A 26217-nucleotide genomic window follows, 5' to 3' on the forward strand; every position below is an offset into this window, starting at 1 on the left:
ACGAGGGTCGGGCCCCCCCGGATCATGTTCAGTGCTGGATTACGTTGGCAACACAATCGACAGTAATTGGAATGGCGATCAGATAATTGGAATATTCTTTTCGGGACAGATCCTGGTCAAGGTAAGGACTATATGGTATCAATATTGCGTTGATCCGATAATTCCTTCCCCGCGATCGGAGCGTGTGTCTGTAATGTACTGTGTAACGTATTCCGTTGGTGACGATCGAAGCATAGAACCCACCCCCCCCCCCCCACCCTTTCATGCATGCATGATGAAACATAATACCGATAATCTAGCGTTGATTTCAGATTGATTGTTGATCCAAGGAATGGCACGATTCCTAGTGAAATGCACTAAAACACTGTTTAGCGGCGTTTCCTGGGATTACACAGAATTACCGTAATTTTCGGACTATAAGGTCGCTTTCACACAGGGGCTGTTTGGTCCGGACTTTCGGACCAGAATTCGATAGTCCGGTTTTTCGGGTCTGTGTGAATGCGCGTCGAACTCGGTCCGCGGACCAAGCAGGCGAACTCTAGTCCGCCTGAAAACGTAGGTCTCGGTTCGGCTTCACTGCAAAACAAGCACACTGCATCTAATCTCTCTATCTATCTATCTATCTATCTATCTATCTATCTATCTATCTATCTATCTATCTATCTATCTATCTGTGCATCCTGGGAAGAAGGAAGAAAAAACGCGGCTTATTATTATTACCGAGGCGCTTGTGGGCACTCATAAAAACACTGTGGTCTACAAGTTGTTTAGCGAGAGGATGGTGGTAATGTGCTTCAATAGAACAATGCATCAATGCCATGTCAAAACTCGGCTCCGCTGATCTGGAGGGCTCCGCAGTCCACACACAGACACGCGCGCGCGCACACACAGGATCGCAGCCACACACACATTTCCACTGTCCAATAGACAAGCGCCCTTTTCGACCGCGTGACATTGTTCAGAAGGTCTCGGTCCGCCTCACAGATATGTGTGAACGCAGGCGAACCAAATGAAGAATGCAACAATGTTGCAACTTCACCCCCAGAACCGCACCGAGTCCACCAAAACTATATGTGAAAGCAACCTAAGCCACGCCTTTTCCCCCCATTTTTCGACCCTGCGGCTTATATAACGGTGCGGCTTATATGTGACTCAACGTGACCAAACCCGAACATTTTTTACATCGAAATATTGCTTTTTTGACAGCATTGAAATGTTATTTATCTGTTCCCTTATTTGCTAAACTTAATACAACTTGTAAATGAGTTAATTCTTGTTATTTGTCCAACAGTATTGTGTCCCAATGCTAATTACATATGGTAATTAAACATTAAAACACCTGCGGCTTATAGTCCAGTGTGGCTTATATACAGTGATGCCAGTAACGCGTTACTAAGTAACGCGTTATTGTAATCTGATTACTTTTCCCCGAAAATAGTAATCTAACGCGTTAATCTTTAAAAGCCAGTAATCTGATTGCAGTTACTTGTCCAAGTGGCTGTGCGTTACTATTTCGTTACTATCTCATCATAAATTCATAATGCAGGCGGAATGCAGTATTTTATTTCGTTTTCGACAGTCAAAAATACATTTTGAGCTGTTTTTCTTATTTGGGAGTGACGTCGTGTGGCAGTGAAAGGGTTAAATACACAATGTGTCCCGCGGCGTGACTGGACCCTCTGTCTGTGAGTGACTCTGCTTTGGTCCAATCACATTCCCCATCCACAGTCTGCGAATCAGAGGCAGAGTAGGGCGGGTCTTTACAGCACGTCATGTGACATATGCGCCAATCGTGTGACAGCAGGGCTCCGTCGTTACAGCCTCGTCTGCAGCACGGAGAATTCCACCCCAGAACGCTCGTCTAAACGTAGCCTCAGTCACTACTTCACGTTTGTGTCAGCTAAGCCGGGTGAAAAAAACATTCATATGCGGAGGAAACAAAATACTGTCTACCGCTAAAAACAGCACATCCAATTGCATTGAAAGCATCTGGAATCACAACACTAGCCGACGCTTCGACTAGGTACAGGAGGACTCAGAGGCCAGCCAAACAGCAAAAGAGAGAGATTGTTTCTTTCCCTTTTGATTAATGTATATTTGATGGTGGCAGAGCAAAAGCTCTTATTTGCCAGATTTACAGTTAATTTACATGTTAAAGAGAGACTGATTGTATGTTTATAGAGAGACATTTATAAAAACAATTTAATAGTTACAGTTGATATAATTGAATAGTTCAGCCTGCATTTGTTAGATGTGATACACTGGTTTTGTAAAACCACTGGCTGGCTGCTCTAATGCTGTGAGCATCATAGACTGTTGCTTTACCATACTTGATGGTACAGAAGCTGAAGCACTAGTTTAACAATTTACGTTATGTGCAGAGAAACAAGTTAAAAACAATTTATGCACTTTCAATAAAGCGTTTAAAAAAAACTGTTGGGGGAACGACGACGACTTCGTAACCTAGTTACTTTCAAAGTAACTAAGTTACTCTGATAATCAAGTAATCAGTAAAGTAACTTGGATTACTTTTTAAAGGAGTAATCAGTAATCAGATTACTTTTACAAGTAATCTGTGGCATCACTGCTTATATATGTACACATCATTAAATTTAGCTGCTGCGGCTTATATTCAGGTGCGGCTTATAGTGCGAAAATTACGGTACTCTAAAACTATACTCATATTCACCATAGGGCTGGGCGATATGGCAAAAAATCATATCGCGATAACGATATGATAATGTTATCATATTTCTCGAAATTGTTATAAGTAAAAGATTTTTTTTTTTTTTTTTTTTTTTTTAACAACAGATTTATGTTTATTTTGCAGCAATTCTTTGTCCTTGCCGCCATCTTTAGTGTTACATTCCCTCACACTCCAGTTCTCAGGCTGCAGCTGGTTTAAAAGCGAAAGTAAACCGGCTTCTCTGCTGGCTGTGGCTCCAGGGGAGTTGAACAGTTCTGGCTCTGCTAGTTTATTTTCGATCTTTTGGCGCTTTTTTGGTGGACAAACCACTGCACATGTGCACCGTGACTGGAGTCTAGCTCTGCTAGCACACATAGCCTACTGTGTACAGACGGTTTCAAACTGTATTTTAAATTAGAAAGCAAACAAAATAAATGGACAAGAGAAAAATAAATCTCAATTTGGTCAGTATTGTCATTTGGACAAGCAAAGATATATATTTTTTTCGATATTAGATATCGATTATTAAAATATATCGCGATATTTATCATTATCGTTATATCACCCAGCCCTAATTCACCATGGTATAAAACGGGAATGTATGAATGGAAAAAGTATCTGTTTTTTGCATCTTGACCGGAAGAAACTCAAGGACAATCTACTATATTATTAGATCCATAGCTATAATATATAATATAGCTTTAGGCCTGCAAACACAGCCACGTATCCCCATGTTAAAAGGCGATGGCATTTCAACTGTAAGGTAAACAGCAACCCCTGGCGCTGAAAGTGTTAATGATCTTCCTTCTGATTCCCTCTGATAACGCAACTTAATTATGGCAAGATCTGGACAGGGAGAGACAGAGAGAGGTGTAGATTTGGACAGGGAGAGACAAAGAGACAGAGGGGGTGTATATTTAGAGAGGGAGAGACAAGGAGAGACAGAGGAAAGTGTCGATTTAGAGAGGGAGAGACAAGGAGAGCCACAGAGGGAGGTGTAGATTTAGAGAGGGAGAGACAAAGAGACAGAGGGAGGTGTAGATCTGGACACAGAGAGACAAAGAGAGGTGTAGATCTGGACAGGGAGAGACAAAGAGAGACAGAGGGAGGTGTAGATTTAGAGAGGGAGAGACAAGGAGAGACAGAGGGAGGTGTAGGAAAGACTAATACAACAGATTAATAGCCAATATGCCAGTAAGGTGTAATATCTATTTGTATATCCTAAACGACATGGACGTACGTGCGAGAAAACTGAATATTGCAAGTGTCGCCATGGAAACGGAACTTAGACTAGAAAACCCTACTATATTGGCATTCCCCATATAGATAGCTTATTGAGGTTTCTCATTACCATCATACAGAGATAAAAGTGGGTAAAGGGGGGAAAATCTGAAATTTTTTGAAGAGTGTGTTGAAATTCATGAAAGGTTCAGATAAGTTTAGGCTCATCACTTAGGTCCTATAGTTATGTCAAGGTCAACTTTATTTATATAGCACATTTAAAACCAACCGAAGTTGCACCAAAGTGCTTTACAATATAAAAACAGAGAAATACAAGAAAATACTAAATACAGTATACACAAAATCAAAAGTTACAATACATTAAACAATCACGGCACGACCGGGGATGTATGGCTTAACAAGTCTCAAAAAACCAATGAAAAACAATTGAGTCTTCAGCTGTGCTCTAGGGTCTGGACAGACCTAATTTGCAGTGGAAGACTGTTCCACAACTTAGGGGCAGCCACCGCAAAAGCTCGGTCACCTTTTTGTTTTTAACCTAGACCTTAGGACATCTAAAATAAATGTATTGGATGACCTCAGTGCTCTAGCTGGGGTGCAAACATGGAGAAGTTCAGCTAGGTACTGAGGGGCCAGACCATTCAATGCCTTGAACACAAACATCCCAATTTTAAAATCAATCCTGAAGCGAACAGGGAGCCATGTCATAGCAACTCCAGACCAGAAATGTGTTCAGAAATTGTGATAAGAGAAAATGATGTTTCCCTGATATTCTCTATCGTCTTAACTGTGAATGTGTCTTGCATGAGGCTGTGACACGGCCTCATAGTGAATGGCAGAGAATGTTCAGCCAGTACACCAAAAATCACCCCCTGTAACAGCCTAATTATTTAATAAGCATAAACACAAGTAAACTAAATCAAAACAACATAGTCATAAGACTTGAGTAGACAAAATATAATGTAGGCGATCCCAGTTGAAAATGTGTTAATAATAATAGATTTTATTTGTAATGCGCTTTACAATTGCGGGGCAAATCTCAGAGCGCTACAGTTAGTGTTAGCCTACCATAGGTCTAGATTAGATCAGCTGAAACAGTAGCACACTGGCGCGTGTGACATCATTGAACCCTCCTGATCTATGGCCCTGCTGTAACAGATGGCTGCACTTATGCTTGCTGACGTCAGAAGCTGATGGATGTCTGTCCGATTGGAGACATCACATTGTGCTATAGACTGTACACAAGTGCATCTTCACGTTGATTGGCTGCTCAGAGGTGAATCGGGGGTCAACACAGCTGTCCGGATCAGACCAGGATCTTCTAAGAGGATCTCATTTGTCTATGGGTATGTCAGTGTGGTTTATCTACGCCCCCCCTAAGAAAACCTGCAGATTTACATTCATCTCATAAATGACCATTTCTGGAAAGAAATAAAAAACATGGAAAATTGCAGATCTGCAGAAGTGTAAAATAAATAATAATAAAAATAAAACGTAAACACTTGCATTACATTTACACACTTTTGGGCGGTCTCACCTTGTCTGGTTGCTGGGAATCTGAGTCCGTGTCCATCTTCTCTGGCTCTGTGATTTCTGGAAAGGGTGAGTGAGACACAGAGTGAGACACAGAGAGGACGTTAACACATCCGTAACACATCCATCGCCAAAACGGCGAAAGTAGTTATTGCCCGCCATGCGTTGAACGCCAACAACGTCGTACGCCGTTTTTTTAAATCAATATTTCATTTTTTCGCCATGGCAGTCATAATTCATCCAGCCAACCTCCGGAGCTGCAGCGGGACCCTGAATGAGATTGCAACGCCTCAATACCGCCGCCTGGTGGATGGTCGGGCGAGTTACACTCTCAAAACCGGAAGTTGTGATTGGTGCGTCGAGGAAATCCCTCCGGCAGTAATATCTTGCTACGGGACTACAGACAAACACTGGCGTGCATTTGGATCGCTTCCATAACACAATAATCAATATGATTTCGGCGTTTATTCCGCCATACAAACCGGAAATGGATCTAGGCGATCGGCGTCAAATAATTGGGATCTTTTTCTTCCAGTCTCATCGGCGAACGCTAAGAGGACAGTAACGTTAGTTTCAGCCCGATTGTGCGTTTCTTTGTTTGCAAACAGTCTGATCAATATATCAACCCATACTACATAAAGCCGTTACTGACGATAAAGGAATTATAGACTACCCCCGCCCCCCCTTTCCTCCACGCATGATGAAGCATAATGTATACCGATCATATACATTTTCATTTTTTAATATAGCGTGTATAGGAAAGAAACGGCAATCGATAATCTATCATATGCGTTTGGGCCTATAACTAGCGTTTTTGGAATTACAGCAGAAAAGCTTATAAACACTTATATTCAAGACGGTATTAACACAACAATGTATGAATGAAAAAATATAACGTTCCCACACCCGGAACGATAGATAATTGATGTTGAATGGGCCATAGTAATGTCAATATAGCAATACAATTTAAAAAAGTTATAGGCATGCAAAGAAGGTAAACATCTCCATAGGCTTTCAACGGTGGCAGACTGGCTATATTGATGGTTATAATGGCTGGCAGTCAATGTGTTAAGGTGGTCAATTTGCACATGTAAATCCAACCCAATCCTAAGTAAGAGTTAAAGTAGGGATGATGTAAGGATAACTAGTATCAAACACCAGGCAGAATAGCCTTATGAGTGTATTATACTATAAACGTTGCCGTTTCTTGCCTTGACCCGCTATTATTCTCAAATCAAATCTATATCATAGGTATTATGTTTCATCATGAATGCATGAAAGGGGGGGGGGGGTTGTTTTTTGATGCTTTGATCATCACCAACGGCATACGTTGTGGAGTAACGTTACACACACGTTCGGATCGATATGAGGACATGGTTGGATCAACGCAAGATTGATATCATATAGCCCTTACCTTTATAGGATGTACCCCGAAAAGAATATTCCAATTCAGTGTTTCCCCTAGGATTTTTTTCAGGGGGGGTGGTAGGCCCCCCAAAACTACTAGTGTTGTCGCGGGGCATGCGTGTCACGGATACGTGGTGTCAACAGTGTCGTCATAGTGGTGCAGTAAAGTTTAAATATCAACATTGTCTGGCCATCCTCAGTAAATATCAAACTTTCCAAAGACCAGAGTTGAGACAGGGACGCACATACACACACACACACACAGAAAGGGAGAATGGCTTATATCAACTATCCAGTTAGTTTGTATATAATTTAGCTAGCTCGCCAACGTTACTGTGATTAAAGCAATAATTGGCTTAACGTTGAAAATAGTTTTTTTTTTTTTTTTTTTTTTTAATCTTTTTTCCCCTCCTTTTTCCTCCGATGTTCTCCCATCCCAATGTTAGTCGTTATGCCAATTCCCAATCCCCTTCCTGGTCGCTGCGCACTTACCCCCCATAGTCGGTCTGGGAGAGTGGAGGCTATCACGTGCTTCCTCCGACACACGTCTAGCCAATCAACCGCTTCTTTTCACCTGGCAGCGCGGACTCTCACTGAGAGGGTGTAACGTGTGGAAGGATCACACTACCCCCCTTAGATCCTATCCGCGCTGAGCAGGCGCCCCGACCGAACTGTAGGAGTCGCTGTTTACAACGACCCCGACCCACCCCGCCAGCTTTCCCACCCTCTAATACTGCCAATTGTATTAGTGTGAACGGCCAGCCAAGCTGGTGACAACGCTGGGAGCTGGATTCGAACAGGCGAATCCAGCGTCTCCGGCGTTGGTGACAAACGCAATCTCCGCTACGCCACCTGACCGCCATAAAATAGATCGTCTTTTAATATACTTGTGCTGTTCAAGTTGGTCATGAGCAGTAAAACTCCTGTTTTTATACATAAGATTGTTTTTAGTAATACTGTGCACGAGCATTACACTAGACTAGAGGTTCCAGTAGTGGGCAGCTTGAATTGCCAGGTCCTAGAACCAGCGCTTTGGGGAGATCTTTTATTTTTAGAGCATTAACTCTTTGGAATGGCCTGCCTCGGAACCTCTGCTGCATTTACAGTAGATTCACTTTTTAAAATAATCTTAAATAGTTTTTAAATTGTTTTTAACACTGTAAAGTCATTTTTTGTTTTTGTTTTACACTAATGTAATTTTAGCTATCTTAATTGTTACAGTAGTTTCATTATGCATTGTGTGTACTGACTTTTAATAATTTTGTTTTTGCAATAGTGATTGTTTTTGTATGTTTTTTTGTGTGTGGACCCCAGGAAGACTAGCTGGTTGCTATCGCACCAGCTAATAGGGGTGTAACGGTACACAAAACCCACGGTTTGGTACGTACCTCGGTTTTGAAGTCACGGTTCGGTATTATTTTCGGTACAGTAAAAAAATATTGCTTTTCATTTATCTATTTATTTATTTAACTGTATTAAATCATATCAAACTAATTGGCCATAATTTACTGAGCAAACGAATGCTTACTGCTGTAACCTACTAATACCACTTAATGTAAATCTGAAGATTATTATATAGCAGATGCCTTGGACAACTGTAGCGTGTGCTTGTTTATATAGAGCCCCTTTCATGAGCAAGCCCTGCTTGAATACAGGGGCAGGGCTTGCTACAGTCACGAAAGAAGCTAGTTTATACAGAGCTGGTATGACTTGCTGGCTGAAATACGGAAGAGAGGGAACTAGGTAGCGGGGCTCTATTACTTTTAACATGTGCTTAAACCCTGTGTTCTCGACAACAGAGTATGGTCGCAGATCTGCTGCTATAAAAACACATATGGCGTTTGTTATTGCTTTGGCCCGGTCTGAATTAATAGCGAGAAGCTGCTTGAAGCTGGGTTTGCTTCTTCGGTGTACCAGTGATATTCACATTAGGGTGATGCCGTTTCAAATGCGTGATAAAGTTCGCAATAAAGTTGAACAATGCCGGCAACGTAGCCCCTTTCGTGACTGTGATGCAAGGCTTGCATCACAAGTGTGCATCAGTCACGAAAGGGGCTAGCCGGCACGTAGCTTTAGTGCGATCCACCAGTCTTTGTCCATTACTGTCGTTAACTGGGAATCCGAAATTATCCCAAACGGGAGACTTGAATGTTGTGGGAGCATCTTCTAGCTCTGGCTGGTCAGTTAGTATTGACTTGCCATACTTAAGGCTAATATGCTCTGCTGAATTACAGCTATCGTTCAGTGTAGCTGCGCGCTGCGTGTAATGAACAAACAACATCCGGTTAGTTGTGCACGTTATATTAGGGCCGGGGGGATTTAAGTTCTGCAAAAAAAGGTTCCATACCATTGCAATCGTTCGGTGCACAGCGCGTACTGTACCGGAGGACCACATTGAGGCGGTACAGTACGTATCCGCATACCGTTACACCCCTACCAGCTAATGGGGATCCCTAATCAAATCAAAGCAAACGTAAAAAATTTAATTATAATAAATAATGTTTATTTTTAATTTTCATAATATATATATTTTTATTATAATTTTTTCAGGGGGGGCGGGGGGTCCCTTTGGCCAAGGCAATGGTAGGGGAAACACTGCAATTATCTGATCGCGATTCCAAGTATTGATGTCCATCGTGTCGCCAACATAATCCACCACAAACATCAGGGTTTCCGTTGTCCGGTAATTACCGGTTTTTGACCAGCAAAATCTGTTGAAGTCCGACATTTAAATCTCTCCGGTCATAATGTCCGGTGAAAATAATTCCCTCTAAGCACAATTTGAATTGTATTAAAATAGTTACATTTGTTTCATTGTTGCTTCACCAAGCAGGTCTAATAATGACAACGATGTGTGTTCTATTATGATGTGTGTAGTGTTCTGATAACGACTATTAGTGAAGCGATGTCGAGATTCATTTGGTTTGGCAGCGGGAGCTAGATTTGCGAGAAGCATGCAACTGCAGAGCCGCAGAGCTAACAGTTGTGCGCGCACAGTGCAATACTCCAATTCAGCCATTGGCAATTCAGCTGTTGGGTGGGTGGCGCTGCTGAGCAGTCCCCAGACCGGACCTGAGAGCGCCGCTGGCTCTGCAGCTCTGCAGTTGCATACTATTGGTATGTTCTTCGTTGGGACTGGGAGGCGGAGATATAATAGTCATCACGCAACGTTTATATTTCACGATAATGTTGCCGTCTCTCTGCCAAATTTCTCAGTTATTCGCTTGATATAATTAATACAAATGTCCAATATAACGGAATTCGTTAGCTCATAAAAATGTGATTATAACACACTGCTGTATTTAATGTCGGGCCGACTGCCCAGAGACACCTATTTGATTTAAAGTCAGCAGCAGCACGGAGTCTCTGGACTCGGTGGTGTAGTGGTTAACACTGTAACCTCACAGCAAGAAGGTCCAGGGTTCGATTCCCACTTGGGGACCAGGTTTCCATGATGCCAGGTACCCAGGTGGGGTATCTCCCGGGCCTTTCTGTGTGGAGTTTGCATGTTCTCCCCGTGCTCGCAAGGGTTTCCCCCCCGATAAGATAAACCCAATGGAAAAAACATGCACAACAACAGATCGCTAACGCTGTGGCGTCCTTGACGAAGACGGGCAGGAGCACTTGGATTGGTCCCCGGGGCGCGGCTCACGTTGACGCCCTATCTGCTCCCGGCTGCCCATGGGGGGGGGAAGGACGACGGGATGGGTCAAGTGCAGAGACTCAATCGCATCGGCGACTGAGAAAAAGACAATGCATGTGTAGGGATGCACCGATATGAAAATGTGCCACCGATACCGATTGTTCAACTAACACAATCGGCCGATACCGATATTTGTGGCCACATTTTTTTTTTTAATATTACATTTTTTTGTAATTTTTTTTTTTTTTTTTATGAAACTACTGTATATTTGTTTTACAAATTGTGCTCACCGATATGAACATGGGCCTCTTTACTTACTTAAAAAAAGGAAACATCAAGAAATAGCACTATCTCTCTCCCAGTATGTTCTGCAGGGCTGCAGCTAGATACTAGTTCTCCCAGCATGGTCTACCTGCTGGGCTGCAGCGAGATACTATTGTCTCAACCAATGACATTTTGATTGACAGTCGATTCTGCCAATTACGTCACACACCGCTTGCACCCGCCTCTGCTGTTACCACCAATCGGCAAGCGTGTTGCATTTTTTACTCCTGCTTTTGTCCGCCATTGATTTTGACGAGAGGTTTTCTAGAACAACAACACGGCGCGGCCGACGTTTAGCTTTTAGCTCCGCAGGATAACTTAAATGAGGCATAATGATTTTACTGCAACTAATGTTATAATAAAACAAAGCCTTTCTATACATGTGTCCGATTGAAAACGTTATTAACAGATTGCAGAATGGGTAAAACTCAGGGCTCTGAGCAACGGAAGGAACTGAGCTAGTATGAACGCTTGCTACGTTCGGGTAAATAATATGCTGATGTTATTGAACGTGTAACACTAACTATATAATGTTAATGCCACAAAACGAATGCCTTGTTAATCATAAGTAGTGACTTTGATGCAGTAGCTTGTGTGTGTGTGGGCCGGGGGCGGCGTTGTGCAGGTAGGTCGCGAGTGAACTTTTTTTTGTCTCGACGCTACACAAATTGATGGATATTTATCGGCTACTGCCATCGGCACATTCAAGCTTATCGGCCGATAGGCCGATTGCAGTCAACAAGGCACTTATCGGCCGATACCGATACGTGACCGATACATCGGTGCACCCCTACATGTGTGTATCCCGGTGTGTGTGTGCCGCTCCAATTGCATGTCCAGTTCGTTGCATGCCGAATAAAGACCCCCTAAAGAGGTCCTGCATTATCATTATCATGACTTATTTTATTTGGAATATAATGACTATATACGCAAAAGTAGCCTAGTTTTAAGTTAAAATATTATAAATCTACATGCCTTGAGGATGTCATTCTTTATATAGCCTGCCTATCAATTGTTTTTAAGCTCAATAAACTCTGACCGGAATTGATCCCATTTGTCCGGTAGATTGAAATCTTGCAGGACACGGAGACCGGCAAAAATTTCAATCAAATAACGTATATATACGCACTAGCCGATATTGCGATTGATGACATTTTGATTATTTGTTGAGTCCTACTCTGGACCAGTTATTTATTGAGTCCTACTCTGGACCAGTTATTTGTTGAGTCGTACTCTGGACCAGTTATTTGTTGAGTCGTACTCTGGACCAGTTATTTGTTGAGTCCTACTCTGGACCAGTTATTTATTGAGTCCTACTCTGGACCAGTTATTTGTTGAGTCCTACTCTGGACACATTATTGTTGAGTCCTACTGTTGAGTCCTACTCTGGACACATTATTGTTGAGTCCTACTCTGGACACATTATTGTTGAGTCCTACTGTTGAGTCCTACTCTGGACACATTATTGTTGAGTCCTACTCTGGACACATTATTGTTGAGTCCTACTCTGGACCAGTTATTTGTTGAGTCCTACTCTGGACACATTATTGTTGAGTCCTACTCTGGACCAGTTATTTGTTGAGCCCTACTCTGGACACATTATTGTTGAGTCCTACTCTGGACACATTATTGTTGAGTCCTACTCTGGACACATTATTGTTGAGTCCTACTCTGGTCCAGTTATTTGTTGAGTCCTACTCTGGACCAGTTATTTGTTGAGTCCTACTCTGGACACATTATTGTTGAGTCCTACTCTGGACACATTATTGTTGAGTCCTACTCTGGACACATTATTGTTGAGTCCTACTCTGGTCCAGTTATTTGTTGAGTCCTACTCTGGACCAGTTATTTGTTGAGTCCTACTCTGGACACATTATTGTTGAGTCCTACTCTGGACCAGTTATTGTTGAGTCCTACTCTGGATTGGCCGATGCTTGAAGGGTTAGGCCTACATGGAGTGTTGTGTACGTCCACACGAGCATGACAGTCTACATAAATGAACACGCTGAGTGAGAAAGCATGTCATGCATGAACTAAATGCTTGATTATTGACTGTGTGATGTGTGTAGGGAGAGTGCTTTAGAGGGACACAGCACTGAACTCATTCAAAGCAGCTTATTGATTGTGATGGCATCAGTAGAATGTACAATGTATTCATTTAGGGAGAGAGAGAGGAGTGATATAGAGAGAGGAGTGATAGAGAGGAGAGCAGAGAGAAATAGAGGAGTGATGGAGCGAGAGGAGATAGAGATAAGAGAGTGAATAGAGAGAGGAGGAGAGGAGAGAGAATAGAGAGAGGAGAGCAAAAGAGAAGAGGCTGTGGCACATGGCAGAGTGCGCTGCCCCACTTTTTAGCCCTTCCCCATCTGCCACTACGGTTTTAATCCACACACACACACACACACACACACACACAGCTGTAGTGCCCTCCATTGGTGTGTGTGTGTGTTCTCTGTGAATGCCAAGATAGGATGTACAGTAGTCATCTTTGGGCTTGATATGCAGGTGAGAATAGACAGCAGGCTATATTCTATTATTTTTTATCCACGTCTGAGTGGAACTCAATCTTCAGATGATCTGGTTTATCTTAGTGGTAGTAGGATAAAACATGCCACAGAGGAGGCTTCACCCACCCACACACACAAAACACTACTGACTGCTGCCTGGTAGAGCACAGTGCCTCACCCTGCCGGTTAGCCAACACACTATTAATATTAGTATCTGCTGCCCTCCGGTGGCCAAAAACACAATAACACAAGAACTAAAAGCAGAATCTATGGAGCAACCTCTATTTCAGCGGTTCTCAAACTATGGGTCGCAACCCAAAGTGGGGTCGTGGGTAGGTGACCGTGGGGGCGCACATTTAATGTTCTGGCAACATATTTTGGCTAAATATGCCTTGTTTTATAAATGTGTATTGATAACATAGTGCTGTAATTAAATGGTTCTAATTAGGGATGCACCGAAAATTCGGCCACCGAAGATTATCGGCCGAAAATGGTTAAAAAGGCTCTTTCGGCGGTCAGGTGGCGTAGCGGAGATTGCGTTCGTCACCAACGCCGGAGACGCTGGATTCGCCTGTTCGAATCCAGCTCCCGGCATTGTCACCAGCTTGGCTGGCCGTTCACACTAATACAATTGGCAGTATTAGAGGGTGGGAAAGCTGGCGGGGTGGGTCCGGGTCGTTGTAAACAGCGACTCCTACAGTTCGGTCGGGGCGCCTGCTCAGCACGGATAGGATCTAAGGGGGGTAGTGTGATCCTTCCACACGTTACACCCTCTCAGTGAGAGTCCGCGCTGCCAGGTGAAAAGAAGCGGTTGATTGGCTAGACGTGTGTCGGAGGAAGCATGCGATAGCCTCCACTCTCCCAGACCAACTGTGGGGGGTAAGTGCGTATTGGCATAACGACTAACATTGAGATGGGAGAAAATCTGAGGAAAAAGGAGGGGGAAAAAAGATTTATATATATACAAAAAAAAAGCTCTTTCGGCTTTCAGGGTTTTAGCACCGAAAATATATCACTGAATGTCAAAGAACAGGGTTACGTAACGTTCGTAATCGTAACCTAAAGTGTTGTTGTGATGACGTAATCAAAACGTGCAACGTGAGCAGCTTGGCAGCTCTTCCTGCGTTCTGCAGCCTGTGATAACTAACTCCTCTTGGGAGTTGCGCTGTTTCTATAAACTCTGCGAGCAACGCATCCAATAAATGCGTCATTAACATGCTTTATATCCTCGCCATTACTATATGCCCGTCGCGGTTAAAACCTTTTGAACTAACGTTAGTGTTAAGATAGCTAACGCTTCCATTCCTCTTTGACCCGTCTCTCGTAAGCTACGTCATCCCCCGCTAAGAGTCATGGGAGATGTAGTAAATACAACAGTCCTGTGTGTGTGTCTTTATGCAGATCGTTATGCAGTTTTAAAGCACCTTGGCTTGGTTCTGAATGCACTTTGTTGTAGTTATCCTACAGAGAAAAGAAAATGCACTTGACTTTAATGCACATTTTGTTGTATGCAAAGAGAAAATGTTTAAATTGTACAATCTTTCAGCAGTCAGTCTGGAATTAATGTATGCATTCAAAAGTGCTGAATAAATGTTTTATGGGCCCATAATAGTGATTATTAATATTATTTAAGTTAAGTTTTGCCAAAATCATGTATTTTGCCATAATCAGGTAGCAAAAATAAAAATAAAAATACATTATATATATATTTATTTATATTAATCATTTTCGGCCTTTCGGCATTCGGTTTTCGGCCAACTGTTTCCTATTTTCGGTATCGGTTTCGGCCAAGAATTTCCCATTCGGTGCATCCCTAGTTCTAATAAATATGCATATGATCAAGTTCAACAACGTGTGGTTTTATTTTGATATTCCTTAATTCCATGTTGAAATTACGCGATGCATTAAGTGTGGTGTCGCCAAAACAATTCCTAAATAAAATGGGGTCGTGGTTAGAGCTGTGAATCTTCACTGGCCCCATGATTCGATTACGATTCAGCTGTCCACAATTCGATTCTACAATGCATCTCGATGCAGCTCAATAATATATTACATCCTCAATTTTATAATCTATATTACTGCACATGGCTAATTTTTCATCAATTAATACAAGGAGTCCGATAGATTTACTTTTATTTAGAAAGTTCTTAAATCAGAATGTCAAAATAAATGTCTTTACTAGTGTTGCATGATACAGATACTAGAAAGGTATCTCGATACCCAGCTGTTAAAAACGGTTCAATACTCATAAGCGCTACATTGTAAAAAAAACATAAAAGTTAGCTTATTTTAATAATCGATTATGTTCCGTCACTGCATCGATGCTGAATCGTCCACGTCCGTATCGCGATGCATCTTAGAATCGAGAAATTTCCACACCCCTAGTCGTGGTATAAAAAAGTTTGAGAATCCCTGCTCTATTTTAAAGGCTACTTGGGCCTGATAATGATCAGTATTGCTGCAAAGTATATAGAAATAACTTTTTACAATGTCACGTCACTTTCAGCCGCACTTACATGGTGGGGGAAAGGTTTCATAGACAGTTTCAGTCAAATGTTTTGACATGTCACGAAGAACCAGCCAAGACTACAGTTGATTTCCTGTTGCAATGTTTGTCAATACCAACAATTGTCAGTTTTACAATGCTGGCTTTATGTTTGCTTTTGTTGTCGAGCTGAAATCGTAGCACCATGTCATAAAAAATGTCTTCTCCCCAATGTCTGACATCATTCGTTCCTCCTACTCTACAGCCAAACGCTGCACGGTGTCTGGTTCACTTAGCTACAAACAAATATTATTGAGCGAGGAAATTACAGACATTTAGGAATATATATCATATTTGGTAGCTACCATTAGCTCTAACATTTGGTTGTTAATATTCAAGCTACCGTTTGCCAATGGTAGAATTGGAAGTCGTGTTCGCTGCTTTGCACTCTGCGGTAGACCAGGAGGACCAACACCGTTGTTAGCGCTCCACATGGAATTCTGATAGGTCACAGGTCACACAGCTACAGCGTTAGCCCGTTTACTGACCGGTCTTCTCTGGCTCCTCGGGGGCCGTGCCGGCGATGCCGCTGCTCTCCAGGCCGTAGGCGGGGTCCACCTTGCCGGTGCTGCGGGCCGCCTCCTGCACCTTCTTCACGTGGGCCTCCACCAGCTCCGCTGGCACCTCCTCACGCACACGGGAGAACTCCTCTGCAGGGGACCCAACACAGCAACGTTAGGCAGGACAAGGCTTTCCACAGGGTCTATATGAAGGACTGTACCATAGCTTACATCCATCACCTGGTTGTGCAAACCCAACCGATAGTGTCAAAGGAATCGCTATGCACATTGGATCAGAGAGGACCTACGGAAAGCGCTGAGTTTCTGAATGTAAACAAGGGAATACATGCACAGAAAGAGAAACAATTCATGTTTTCTAAGGAGCTTCATCTTCATTAGTATGACCAGGAGATCATGTTTGGGTTGGTTTCTTCTGTATAATTCTATTGGTTTATCACAAGAACATTATAATTTTTTAAACAAAGAAAATAAGAAAAAAATAAAGAATTTCTAAATTTCTAAAAGTAAGCGATGCTCAGGACTCAGGAGAATGTTCAGGGGTCATGTAGAACATTAGGGGTGAGAATAACCGAGGGCGGCTACGTGGCGTAGTGGGCAAGGCACTCGCCACAAATGACGGAGACGCTGGGCTTGCCTGTTCGAGCCCAGCGCTCCACATTGCTTTCAGTTTAGCTGGTCGTTCATACTAATACACATTGGCCGTATTAGGGGGTGGGAAACTGATGGGTGGGGATCGGGCGTTGTGGACAGCGACTCCTACAGGTCGGTTGGTGCGCCTGCGCAGTAGAATCAGGAAGTGTCGGGGGCAGCGTGAGCCTCCCACGCGTTACTCCTTGCCACTGAGAGATCGAGGCACAGGTGAAAAGATGCGACTGCTATTACCTCAAGTACCGGAGGGGACTTGTGCTATGTATGACTTAGTCCACATTGCAGCCGGCTTGTGGGAGGCAAGAAACAGCGTTCGTGACAGGGGAGGGTTGAATTGGATGATACGAAATTGGGATGGGAGAAAAATATAGAAAATGGGAGAAAAAAGTGGATAAAAAAAAAAAGGGTGAGAATAACCGGAGGCCTTGTGAATTCAAATCAAATCGTGGCCGTCTTCACAATACACATTTCACTTTTCTTTTCTCTTCATATAGTGATATTTCATCAGGCTCACCGAGGGCAGCCTTGGCGGCGGCAGAGGCCACCCGGGGGTCCACCACGGAGGCCAAGAAGGCCACGGTGCTCATGACGGGGTTGCCCGACTGGCTGAAAGGCACGGGCTGGTAGGCCAGTGGTCCCAGCGTGGCCTCGGTGCTCTCCAGGTAGGGGTCCTCGATGGGCAGCCGCAGGAAGTGCAGGATGCATTCGTCTTGGGTGCGCGAGCCCACGTGCTCCGACACCTTGTTCCAGTCATCCTTGTACATCTCCAAGGCCTGGTGGAGCGAATGAGTGGAGGGAGGGAGGGGTGAATGGTGGGAGATGGGTAGAGATGAAGGGATGACCAGCTGTGACAGCATTCTTAAAACTTTATTTATAATAATCACGGTCAGGTGCAGAGCTTCAAGTTTCAGTTTCAAAATGTACTTTACCTCCAACAGCAGTAGAGTCTCCTGCTCCGTCCATTCCCTGCCAGAGCCAGCGCCTTTACTCTGGAAACAAGTAAACATTACAAGATGTTTCACCCCCCTGTTCCACTTCATAAGACGATTCTACATTCACTGCCAGAGCCAGCGCCTTTACTCTGGAAACAAGTAAACATTACAAGATGTTTCACCCCCCTGTTCCACTTCATGATAAGACGATTCTACATTCCCTGCCAGAGCCAGCGCCTTTACTCTGGAAACAAGTCAAAATGACAAGACTATTCTTCATTCACCCTCCTGTTCATGATGAGACTATTATTCCTTCACTCTCCTGTTCATGATAAGACGATTCTACATTCACTCTCCTGTTCATAATGAGACTATTATTCCTTCACTCTCCTGTTCATAAGACTATTCTTCATTCACTCTCCTGTTCATAAGACTATTCTTCATTCACTCTCCTGTTCATAAGACTATTATTCCTTCACTCTCCTGTTCATAAGACTATTCTTCATTCACTCTCCTGTTCATAAGACTATTATTCCTTCACTCTCCTGTTCATAAGACTATTATTCCTTCACTCTCCTGTTCATGAGACTATTCTTCATTCACTCTCCTGTTCATAAGACTATTATTCCTTCACTCTCCTGTTCATGAGACTATTCTTCATTCACTCTCCTGTTCATACGACTATTATTCCTTCACTCTCCTGTTATACGACTATTATTCCTTCACTCTCCTGTTCATGATAAAGACTATTCTTAATTTCCTATTTCCTCTTAATTTACTACTTATCCAGCAGTGAAATAATTGGGGTACCTTGGAGTTTTTCTTTGAGTAGAGGTCCGGGCGAAGGCCAAAGTTCTGCAGGTCAGTGGGCTTGTCTTTGCCTTTCTCTGGGAAGTTGAGCATCTGCTGAGCTGGGGGGATCTGGAGGAGAACAACAATGTCAGTTAATCATGCAAAGGTACAATACGGCAAAGTGAGCAGTGGTCTACACATCATGATTTTATATAACACTCTGATGCCCTGCTCGTGATGGCCTCCAACGCAAGCTCACTGGGCATAAATACAATGAGACATCAGCTTCTGTACCAGGCAGGACCAAGAACTGATACAAAAGACAGGTGCCAAAAAGGTAGTAGGTAAAACGTTTGCTGCTTCCATACGTGAAGAATCCATGAGGTAACACATACATACACACTGTAAAACAGTGACATTTGTGTCCGATGAAGGTCCTAGTGACAAGACACATCACTGTTTTAACTAGGGGTGGGGAGAAAAATCAATACAGCACTATATCGCAATATTTTGCGCATGGATATTATATCGATACAGTAACACCAACAATTATTTTCCCTAGACAATCCGATTTTGCTGCAATAAAAAATTAACTGGAGTGAGGTGAACAGACTGACAACGTGATCTTATTAAATAAAACTGATATAGATATTTTCATTGCAGATGTTGACAAGGTTTTTCACTGAGGACATACTTTGCATTTCCCTCCTCCATCCATGTGTGGTGGGGGGGAACAAGAGCGTTGGAGCCCAGTGGAGCTTCCATGTGGTGTGTCAGGGTTCCCACAGACATTGCAAAATATAAGGACTTTCAAGTCCTTTTCCAAGCACTATTTTTCATTTTAAAAGGGCATTTAAAAGGATACAATTCACTTTTAAATGCTGTTTTTATAGAAAGAAAATCGGATCCAATATTTATGGGTTAAATCAATTTCCGACAATTACCGGTAGTTACACTTTAAATTAAAAATAATTACATTTCTTGATTCAGAACAATTTTATCATGGATGAACAAAACTTGTAATGCAAATGATTGATGTTATTACCTGTGGCGGTCGGTGGTGCAGGGGCATCAGGCCTGAGGGAGTGTCGGCCAGCACGTTGAAGTGGGGGGTGGGCGGGGGGCCCATGGGCAGCGGGCGGCTCTCCGAGTCCACCTGGTAGTTCACCAGACCCCACTGCTCCAGGAACGCATGGACCCTGAAAACCAGAGACGGACGAAAAAACACAATTGGAAGCGTTCGTCTCCCCTCCCCCATTTTATTTTTAATATTTTTCCGGGCTTCAGTTTTTAGACAATGTAGATTCATGGTTCATACCGTTTGTCCAACTTTGACTAATAGGCTGATGATATAGAATAGAAAAGAATAGAAATACTTTATTCATCTAGAGGCAAATTTGACACTACAGATCGCTCACAGTAAACAGTAAACATGTCACGAATAAGAATGAAAATACGGTCCGGGATATACATTTTCTATGTTATGTATATACATGCTATGGTATAAAATAAACAGTCAAAATATACAGAATTATTTTATAATAATTATTATTATTATATTACTATTATTGAACTTTGAAAAAAAGAAAACCTGTGAGAAACACCTGGATCCAGCCCCAAGGATCACTAGCTTGATTAAACTGATGTTATTTAGGTAGGTGACTAACCTCTGACCCCCCCCCCCCCCAGCCCTCACCTCATGACAGCGCAGACGTCTCCCGTCAGGTTCCTGCGACAGGAGGTAGAGGTCAGGTACTCCTGTGGGTTTAGCCGGTAGGTGTCGATCATGAAGTTACGGTAGGCCAGGTAGCTGATGGGAAATAAAGGCATCGTTATTAGGAGTGTAATGACTTTGACTTTAGATTTTAAGGTCAAGATTAAATGTTCCTCTCACTCCATGCTTTGATGGCTATGTTCAGGGTTCCTGCTGGTTTTAGCAAGTTACATTTAAGACTTTTTCAGACCTTTTAAGACCACTTTGAATATAATTGAATACATCATGGCAGAAATGTAAGAAGGAAAATGACTATGCAAGAAGTAATTCCATACAAATGTAAACATGACAGAAGTTATGGCAACAATGGTGTAACTTCCTAATCCCAGTGTTTCCCCTACCATTGCCTACTAATCAGATAAATCAGAAAACGGGAAAATTAAAAACAGAGAAATCCGAAAACAGGAAAATTCATATCCGAAAACAGGAAAAGATAAAAACGGATTTCATAGGGCCCTAGTTAAGGTGAGTTAATAAATTCACTCTGAAAATCTGCTCCGTTCTGATAAACTGACTCTTGGTCAGAGCATCCAGTGTGCACTCTGAGCCCTCAGAATTTCCGAACAACTTGAGTGCGCTCGCTCTGACACTGGTTGTAAATAGTTCAGAGTGTTGTATGTGCCTCCCTGTATTGTAAATAGTTCATATGTGTGTTGTCACTACTGTATGTATAATTGTAAATAAGTTAATTTATGTGTTGTAAATAAATATTGTTAATATTTATTTACCTAATTTATGTGCAATCGTTTCATTTCAGCTCAGTGTAGAGAAATGCACCGATACTAACAACCGCCTTACTGCATGCGTCTATGACGACACTGTTGACACCACGTATCCGTGACACGCGCGCCCCGCAAAAACACTAGTTGTTTTGGGGGCCTACCACCCCCCCTGAAAAAAATCCACATTCGGGGCCATTTGGGATGCGTCTAATAAATCTCTAGAGGACCGGCAAATGTAAACAGATGTGGGGCTGTTTGTAGAGCTAAATCTATACTTTATAGTATTGCTATCTGTCCATTCTCATTCAATTGGGACCATAAACCGTCCCTTCAAAATGGATTAAAGAAAAAAAAATCATCAATACGTTCTCATTTTATAGCGCCGTGAATATACGCGTTATACGGGATTTGGTCTAGTATATTTCCTGGAAGGCGAGATAAAGGGCTAATAGTTACTAACGTTATATCCAATGGCATTTCCGTTATACAGATGCTACAGTTAAAACTCAAACTGCATATGATCGGCACGATCCTCAAGCATGTATGCATGAAAGGGGGGGGGGGGCGGGGGACATCGTTTCTTATTATTGATTACCAATAACCGTGTTCGTCTAAGTAGCCACATAGGCCGATCGTATCGTATCATAACAAGGCTCGATCGGGCTGTAATTTACGTGAAAAAGATCTTACCATGAGCCGGTTGGATCCCCCCGAGCATTTCCCCGTTATAGATCGCCATCTGGTAGATCGCTATGTCCATTGGCTGATGATAAATCCCCTTATTGCATAGTGAAATCCACAATCCTAAACGTAATCCAAGCTACATGCTGCACATCCAGAATCCAGCTAACTGAAAACTCCATTGAAAGTAAAAAGAAGAATGCTCCGTTCAGCCACAGGGCACACTGCATTATCGCGATAGCGCCCCTAAGAGGATCTGGCCGGTATTGCACTCTCGAATTCAAAGAGTAGGGTACATCTGCAGTGCAGCTCGGCGACCTTGAATAGGTTATTAAAATGGAATAAAAGCCAAAACAACTTGCCACGGATATATCCGTGCTTCTGTCCACAACGGGTGGAATCGAAACAGAGATATCCGTTGTTCGTCCCCATTGTGTTAAGACCTATCAAATTCAAAATCATAAGACCTTTTAACTTATTCTGCGCCACGGATCAGGGCGCCAGAGGGCGCTAGAATTCCAGCGCTGTAAGTCAATGGGGCGCTTTGTTCACTTGCGAGTGCTTAAAATATATCTTATATTATAGCTATGGGTCTAATACACCCGTCGATTGTCAGCGAGTTGCTTCCAGTCAACATTCACAAAACAGATGATCGGTACATTTCCGTTTTATACCGTTTTGAATGAGAGTATAGTTTGTGATTCTTATTAATCCCAGGAAAAGACGCAATAATAGCCCTTTAGTGGAATACACTAAACACGTTGTCATTTTTCGCCCGATTATCGAATCTTCTTGAAATCAACGCTAAATTATCATTATTATCCTTCCTTATGCATACATGAAAGGGCCCTCGTAGAGCGACGCTCCCCCCACCACCTCCTGCACTCAACGGTAAACAGCCACACACACACACACAGCTTCGATCGGGGTAGAAAGAAATATCAGATCAATGCAAGATTTTATATATAGAGTCCTTACCTGGTATCTGATGCAATGCAAAAGATATAATCCAATTATCTGATCGCCATTCCAAATACTGCTCGTGGAGGTCCGTCCCACATTGCCCGGCATCGCAGATGTAACGTTGTAAACGCTAGTCCTGCCGCAGTATTTAAACCCCGCCCGCACAGCTCAGATCGTCCCAGAAAAGAAACTACACCATTTCGAATGGAGTGCAATACCAGCTGGAAGGCGTAGGCGGTGGTATTTGCCCTTTTGCGAGCTCAGACGCATTCCCAATGATAACATCAGGCTGGATGGATGAAAATGAATGGATATAGCTAATAAAAGAAATAACGATTAAAACCCGACTTTTCTCGTGACTGGCGCTGAATGAATTAAGGCCTAAAATTCTGATTATTACATTCAAGACTTTTTAAGACCCCGGGGGAACCCTGCATGTTGCTTACTGGTGTGTGTGTGTGTGTGTGTGTGTGTGTGTGTGTGTGTGTGTGTGTGTGTGTGTGTGTGTGTGTGTGTGTGTGGACTCACATCTCTGGAGACTTGGACTTATTCTTGCCGTTGAAGAACTCAGGCAGGGCTCGCCTCTCGATTTCATGGATGCTGGGAGAAAAGGAAAGCAGCAAAGCGTTGACATACACAAGCAGTAAACACAAGTAGGTATCATCATCATCATCCTTCCACAAACAAACATGAGAGCTAGAATTAAGACATTCAGCAACACCACTCTCTCACTGCTAATACTCAAGAGTATGTCACTTTTACTAGACAATACAGACTTAGACCAGTAGATTGGAATCCTTGGGGGAACAATACGTGGAGCTCACATCAAAAGGGGCCTGGTTCCGTTGATGTTGACAGTGCTGTTTGGGGGCTGTTACCATGTAACACATCTAGTGTGTAATTTCATAGTACAAGTGCTTACAGGCATGTCAGACTTCTTTTGGCAATGGGATTGGGTTTCTTCATTGAGCTCGGATCCTTGTCATTAGGGCACAAGTAAGTAAGTTGTGTTTTATTATAAATTAAACTGGACAATACAGACTTGGACCAGTATGGTTTGGAATCCTTGAGGATTTCTTTTTTCTCCATTAGGAGAGACCAAACATCTCCTATGCTTGAAAATGTCAGAAGAACCATGGGACTGCCGATATGGCTCTTGGTATTTAGTTTTAGCACTGGAGGAAATTCTACAATGATGATACCCCTTGACTACTAGGGATGGACCGATCTGACTTTTTCAGTCCCGATACAGACACTTGGGTTTGGGTATCGGCCGATACCAATCAGATACCCATTGTTCAAACTTTTGTTCTTCAAAAAAGTAAAAAAGAAAAGAAAAAAAAGTTTAAAAAAATTTTATATTAAAATATATTTAGTTTTAAAGAATTGTAAAGGATCACAAGTGTGTTTTTGATTTGTTGTAAACAAAGACAGAAAATAAACTTCATTCATTCAATTAATAAACTGTATGCCTCACAGCGCAAACACACCAGTCGCAGGCGAAGGCAGGCAGGCGAGCGACCAGCACTTCACTTTCGCTCGCATGTTAACGGACGTAGCTGTGCCCACCGGCCGCGCGACTCGCGGGGTGGAAGCGATCGTTTTCGCTTTGGTTGGATTCAGAGGCGTGCGCCACTCGCATTTTCACAGAAATACATTCCATATCTGCATTATTACCACACATATAGATGTTGTTCAACCAGCTAATGTGTCTATCTTTCCCAATACAAATAAACCATATTACTATACTTTTTCAGGAGTACAGTCACACTGATCATCATTCTAAAGTGAATTCTAACATTCTAATTAATTATATAATAACTGGTTATACATGCAAAATGGACAATAGAACACTGGAACTGTAAATCTTAAAAAAATCTTCAAACGGGGACTGACTTCGCAATAGACTAGGCATTTACAGCTGTTCCAATGTAAATCCGCTTGATAAATTTGGAAGACGAACAAAGTGTGGGATTTGTCAGAGCACATTCCACTGGGTGAAAGATTGCCCAAACAAGAAAAATATGTAAAGGTGACGGAAGAAAATGAAGAACCAGATGAGGAATCGGATACGGATATATTCATGGTTGAGGGAACGGCCGTCATTGATACGGCATGCGCGTGGACTGTATGTGGTGAGAAATGGCTGGATAACTATGTTGGGGGACAAGATGAGAGACAAGTCAAAGGATTGGTTAGCACAAAGAGTAGCAAACCTTTCAAGTTTGGGGATGGGCGAGTTGTACATTCTACAAAAGAGGTCAAGATACCAGCCAAGATAGGAGAAACAAAATGTTGTATTGAAACCGAAGTGGTCTCATCTGACATCCCTTTACTGCTTAGTAAAACGTCGCTAAAGAGAGCAGGAGCTGTGTTGAACCTGGAAAATGATACAGCTATAATGTTTCAGAAACCAGTAGCTCTGGAGTTGACTTCATCTGGACACTACTGTCTGAACATACTGGATAAAGAGTCCCCAAGTGAAGCATATGAGAATGTGGTCCTGGCCATCACAGATAATATGACCAGTGTGGAAAAACACAAAGCTTTACTTAAACTTCACAAGCAATTTGGACATGCATCAGTTGATAGACTAAAGAAGCTGCTGACAAATGCTGGAAACACAGATGATGAATGCACTGCTATTCTAGGGGAAATAGTAGGACAATGTGAGATATGTCTCAAGTACAGCAAGGCTAAGCCCAAGCCTGCTGTTGGTCTGCCCATGGCCTCCAGGTACAACGAGACTGTGGCAGTTGAGCTACATGAGCTAGAACCAAATGTGTGGTACCTACACATTATCGACCACTTCACTCGCTTTAGTGCGAGTAGCATCGTGACCTCAAAGAAGCCAAGTGTGATAGTGAAAAACGTTGTACATTCCTGGATCAGTGTCCATGGTCCACCTGAGCGTCTCTTCAGTGACAATGGCGGAGAGTTCAATAATGAGGAAATAAGAGACATGGCAGAGAACTTCAACATCGAGATCAAGACGACTGCTGGCTACAGTCCATGGAGCAATGGTTTGCTGGAACGCCACAACCAATCCCTTACAGAGATACTACTGAAGGTAAAACTTGACAAAGGACTTGACTGGAAAACGGCTCTTGATTGGGCACTCATGGCAAAGAACACAATGCAGAACGTGCATGGCTACAGTCCACATCAGCTGGTGTTTGGACAGAACCCGAACCTTCCCTCTGTGTTTGTTGATCAGCCACCTGCTTTGGAGGGAACTACAATGAGCGCATGGGTGGGAAAGCACATAACAGCATTACATGCAGCAAGGAAAGCTTT

The 26217-nt window shown here is 42.8% G+C and overlaps 1 protein-coding gene across 2 annotated transcripts in view; it reads right to left on the reverse strand.

Annotated features, from left to right (window-relative positions):
• The window catches only part of smarcc1a (SWI/SNF related BAF chromatin remodeling complex subunit C1a), a 101468-nt gene that overhangs the window by 36930 nt on the left and 38321 nt on the right, over positions 1-26217 (reverse strand). For both annotated transcript variants that reach the window (XM_084335691.1, XM_084335690.1), the window contains exons 15-22: positions 23449-23520; positions 20477-20590; positions 19826-19979; positions 18799-18909; positions 17986-18045; positions 17571-17829; positions 16376-16537; positions 5466-5521 (exon numbers count right to left, since the gene is read on the reverse strand). In XM_084335691.1, coding sequence (XP_084191817.1) covers positions 5466-5521; positions 16376-16537; positions 17571-17829; positions 17986-18045; positions 18799-18909; positions 19826-19979; positions 20477-20590; positions 23449-23520 — 988 coding nt within the window. The remainder of the gene's footprint in view (positions 1-5465; positions 5522-16375; positions 16538-17570; positions 17830-17985; positions 18046-18798; positions 18910-19825; positions 19980-20476; positions 20591-23448; positions 23521-26217) is intronic.

This window comes from Notolepis coatsorum (assembly GCF_963971535.1).
Source record: "Notolepis coatsorum genome assembly, chromosome: 19".
Classification (NCBI taxonomy): Eukaryota; Metazoa; Chordata; class Actinopteri; order Aulopiformes; family Paralepididae; genus Notolepis; species Notolepis coatsorum.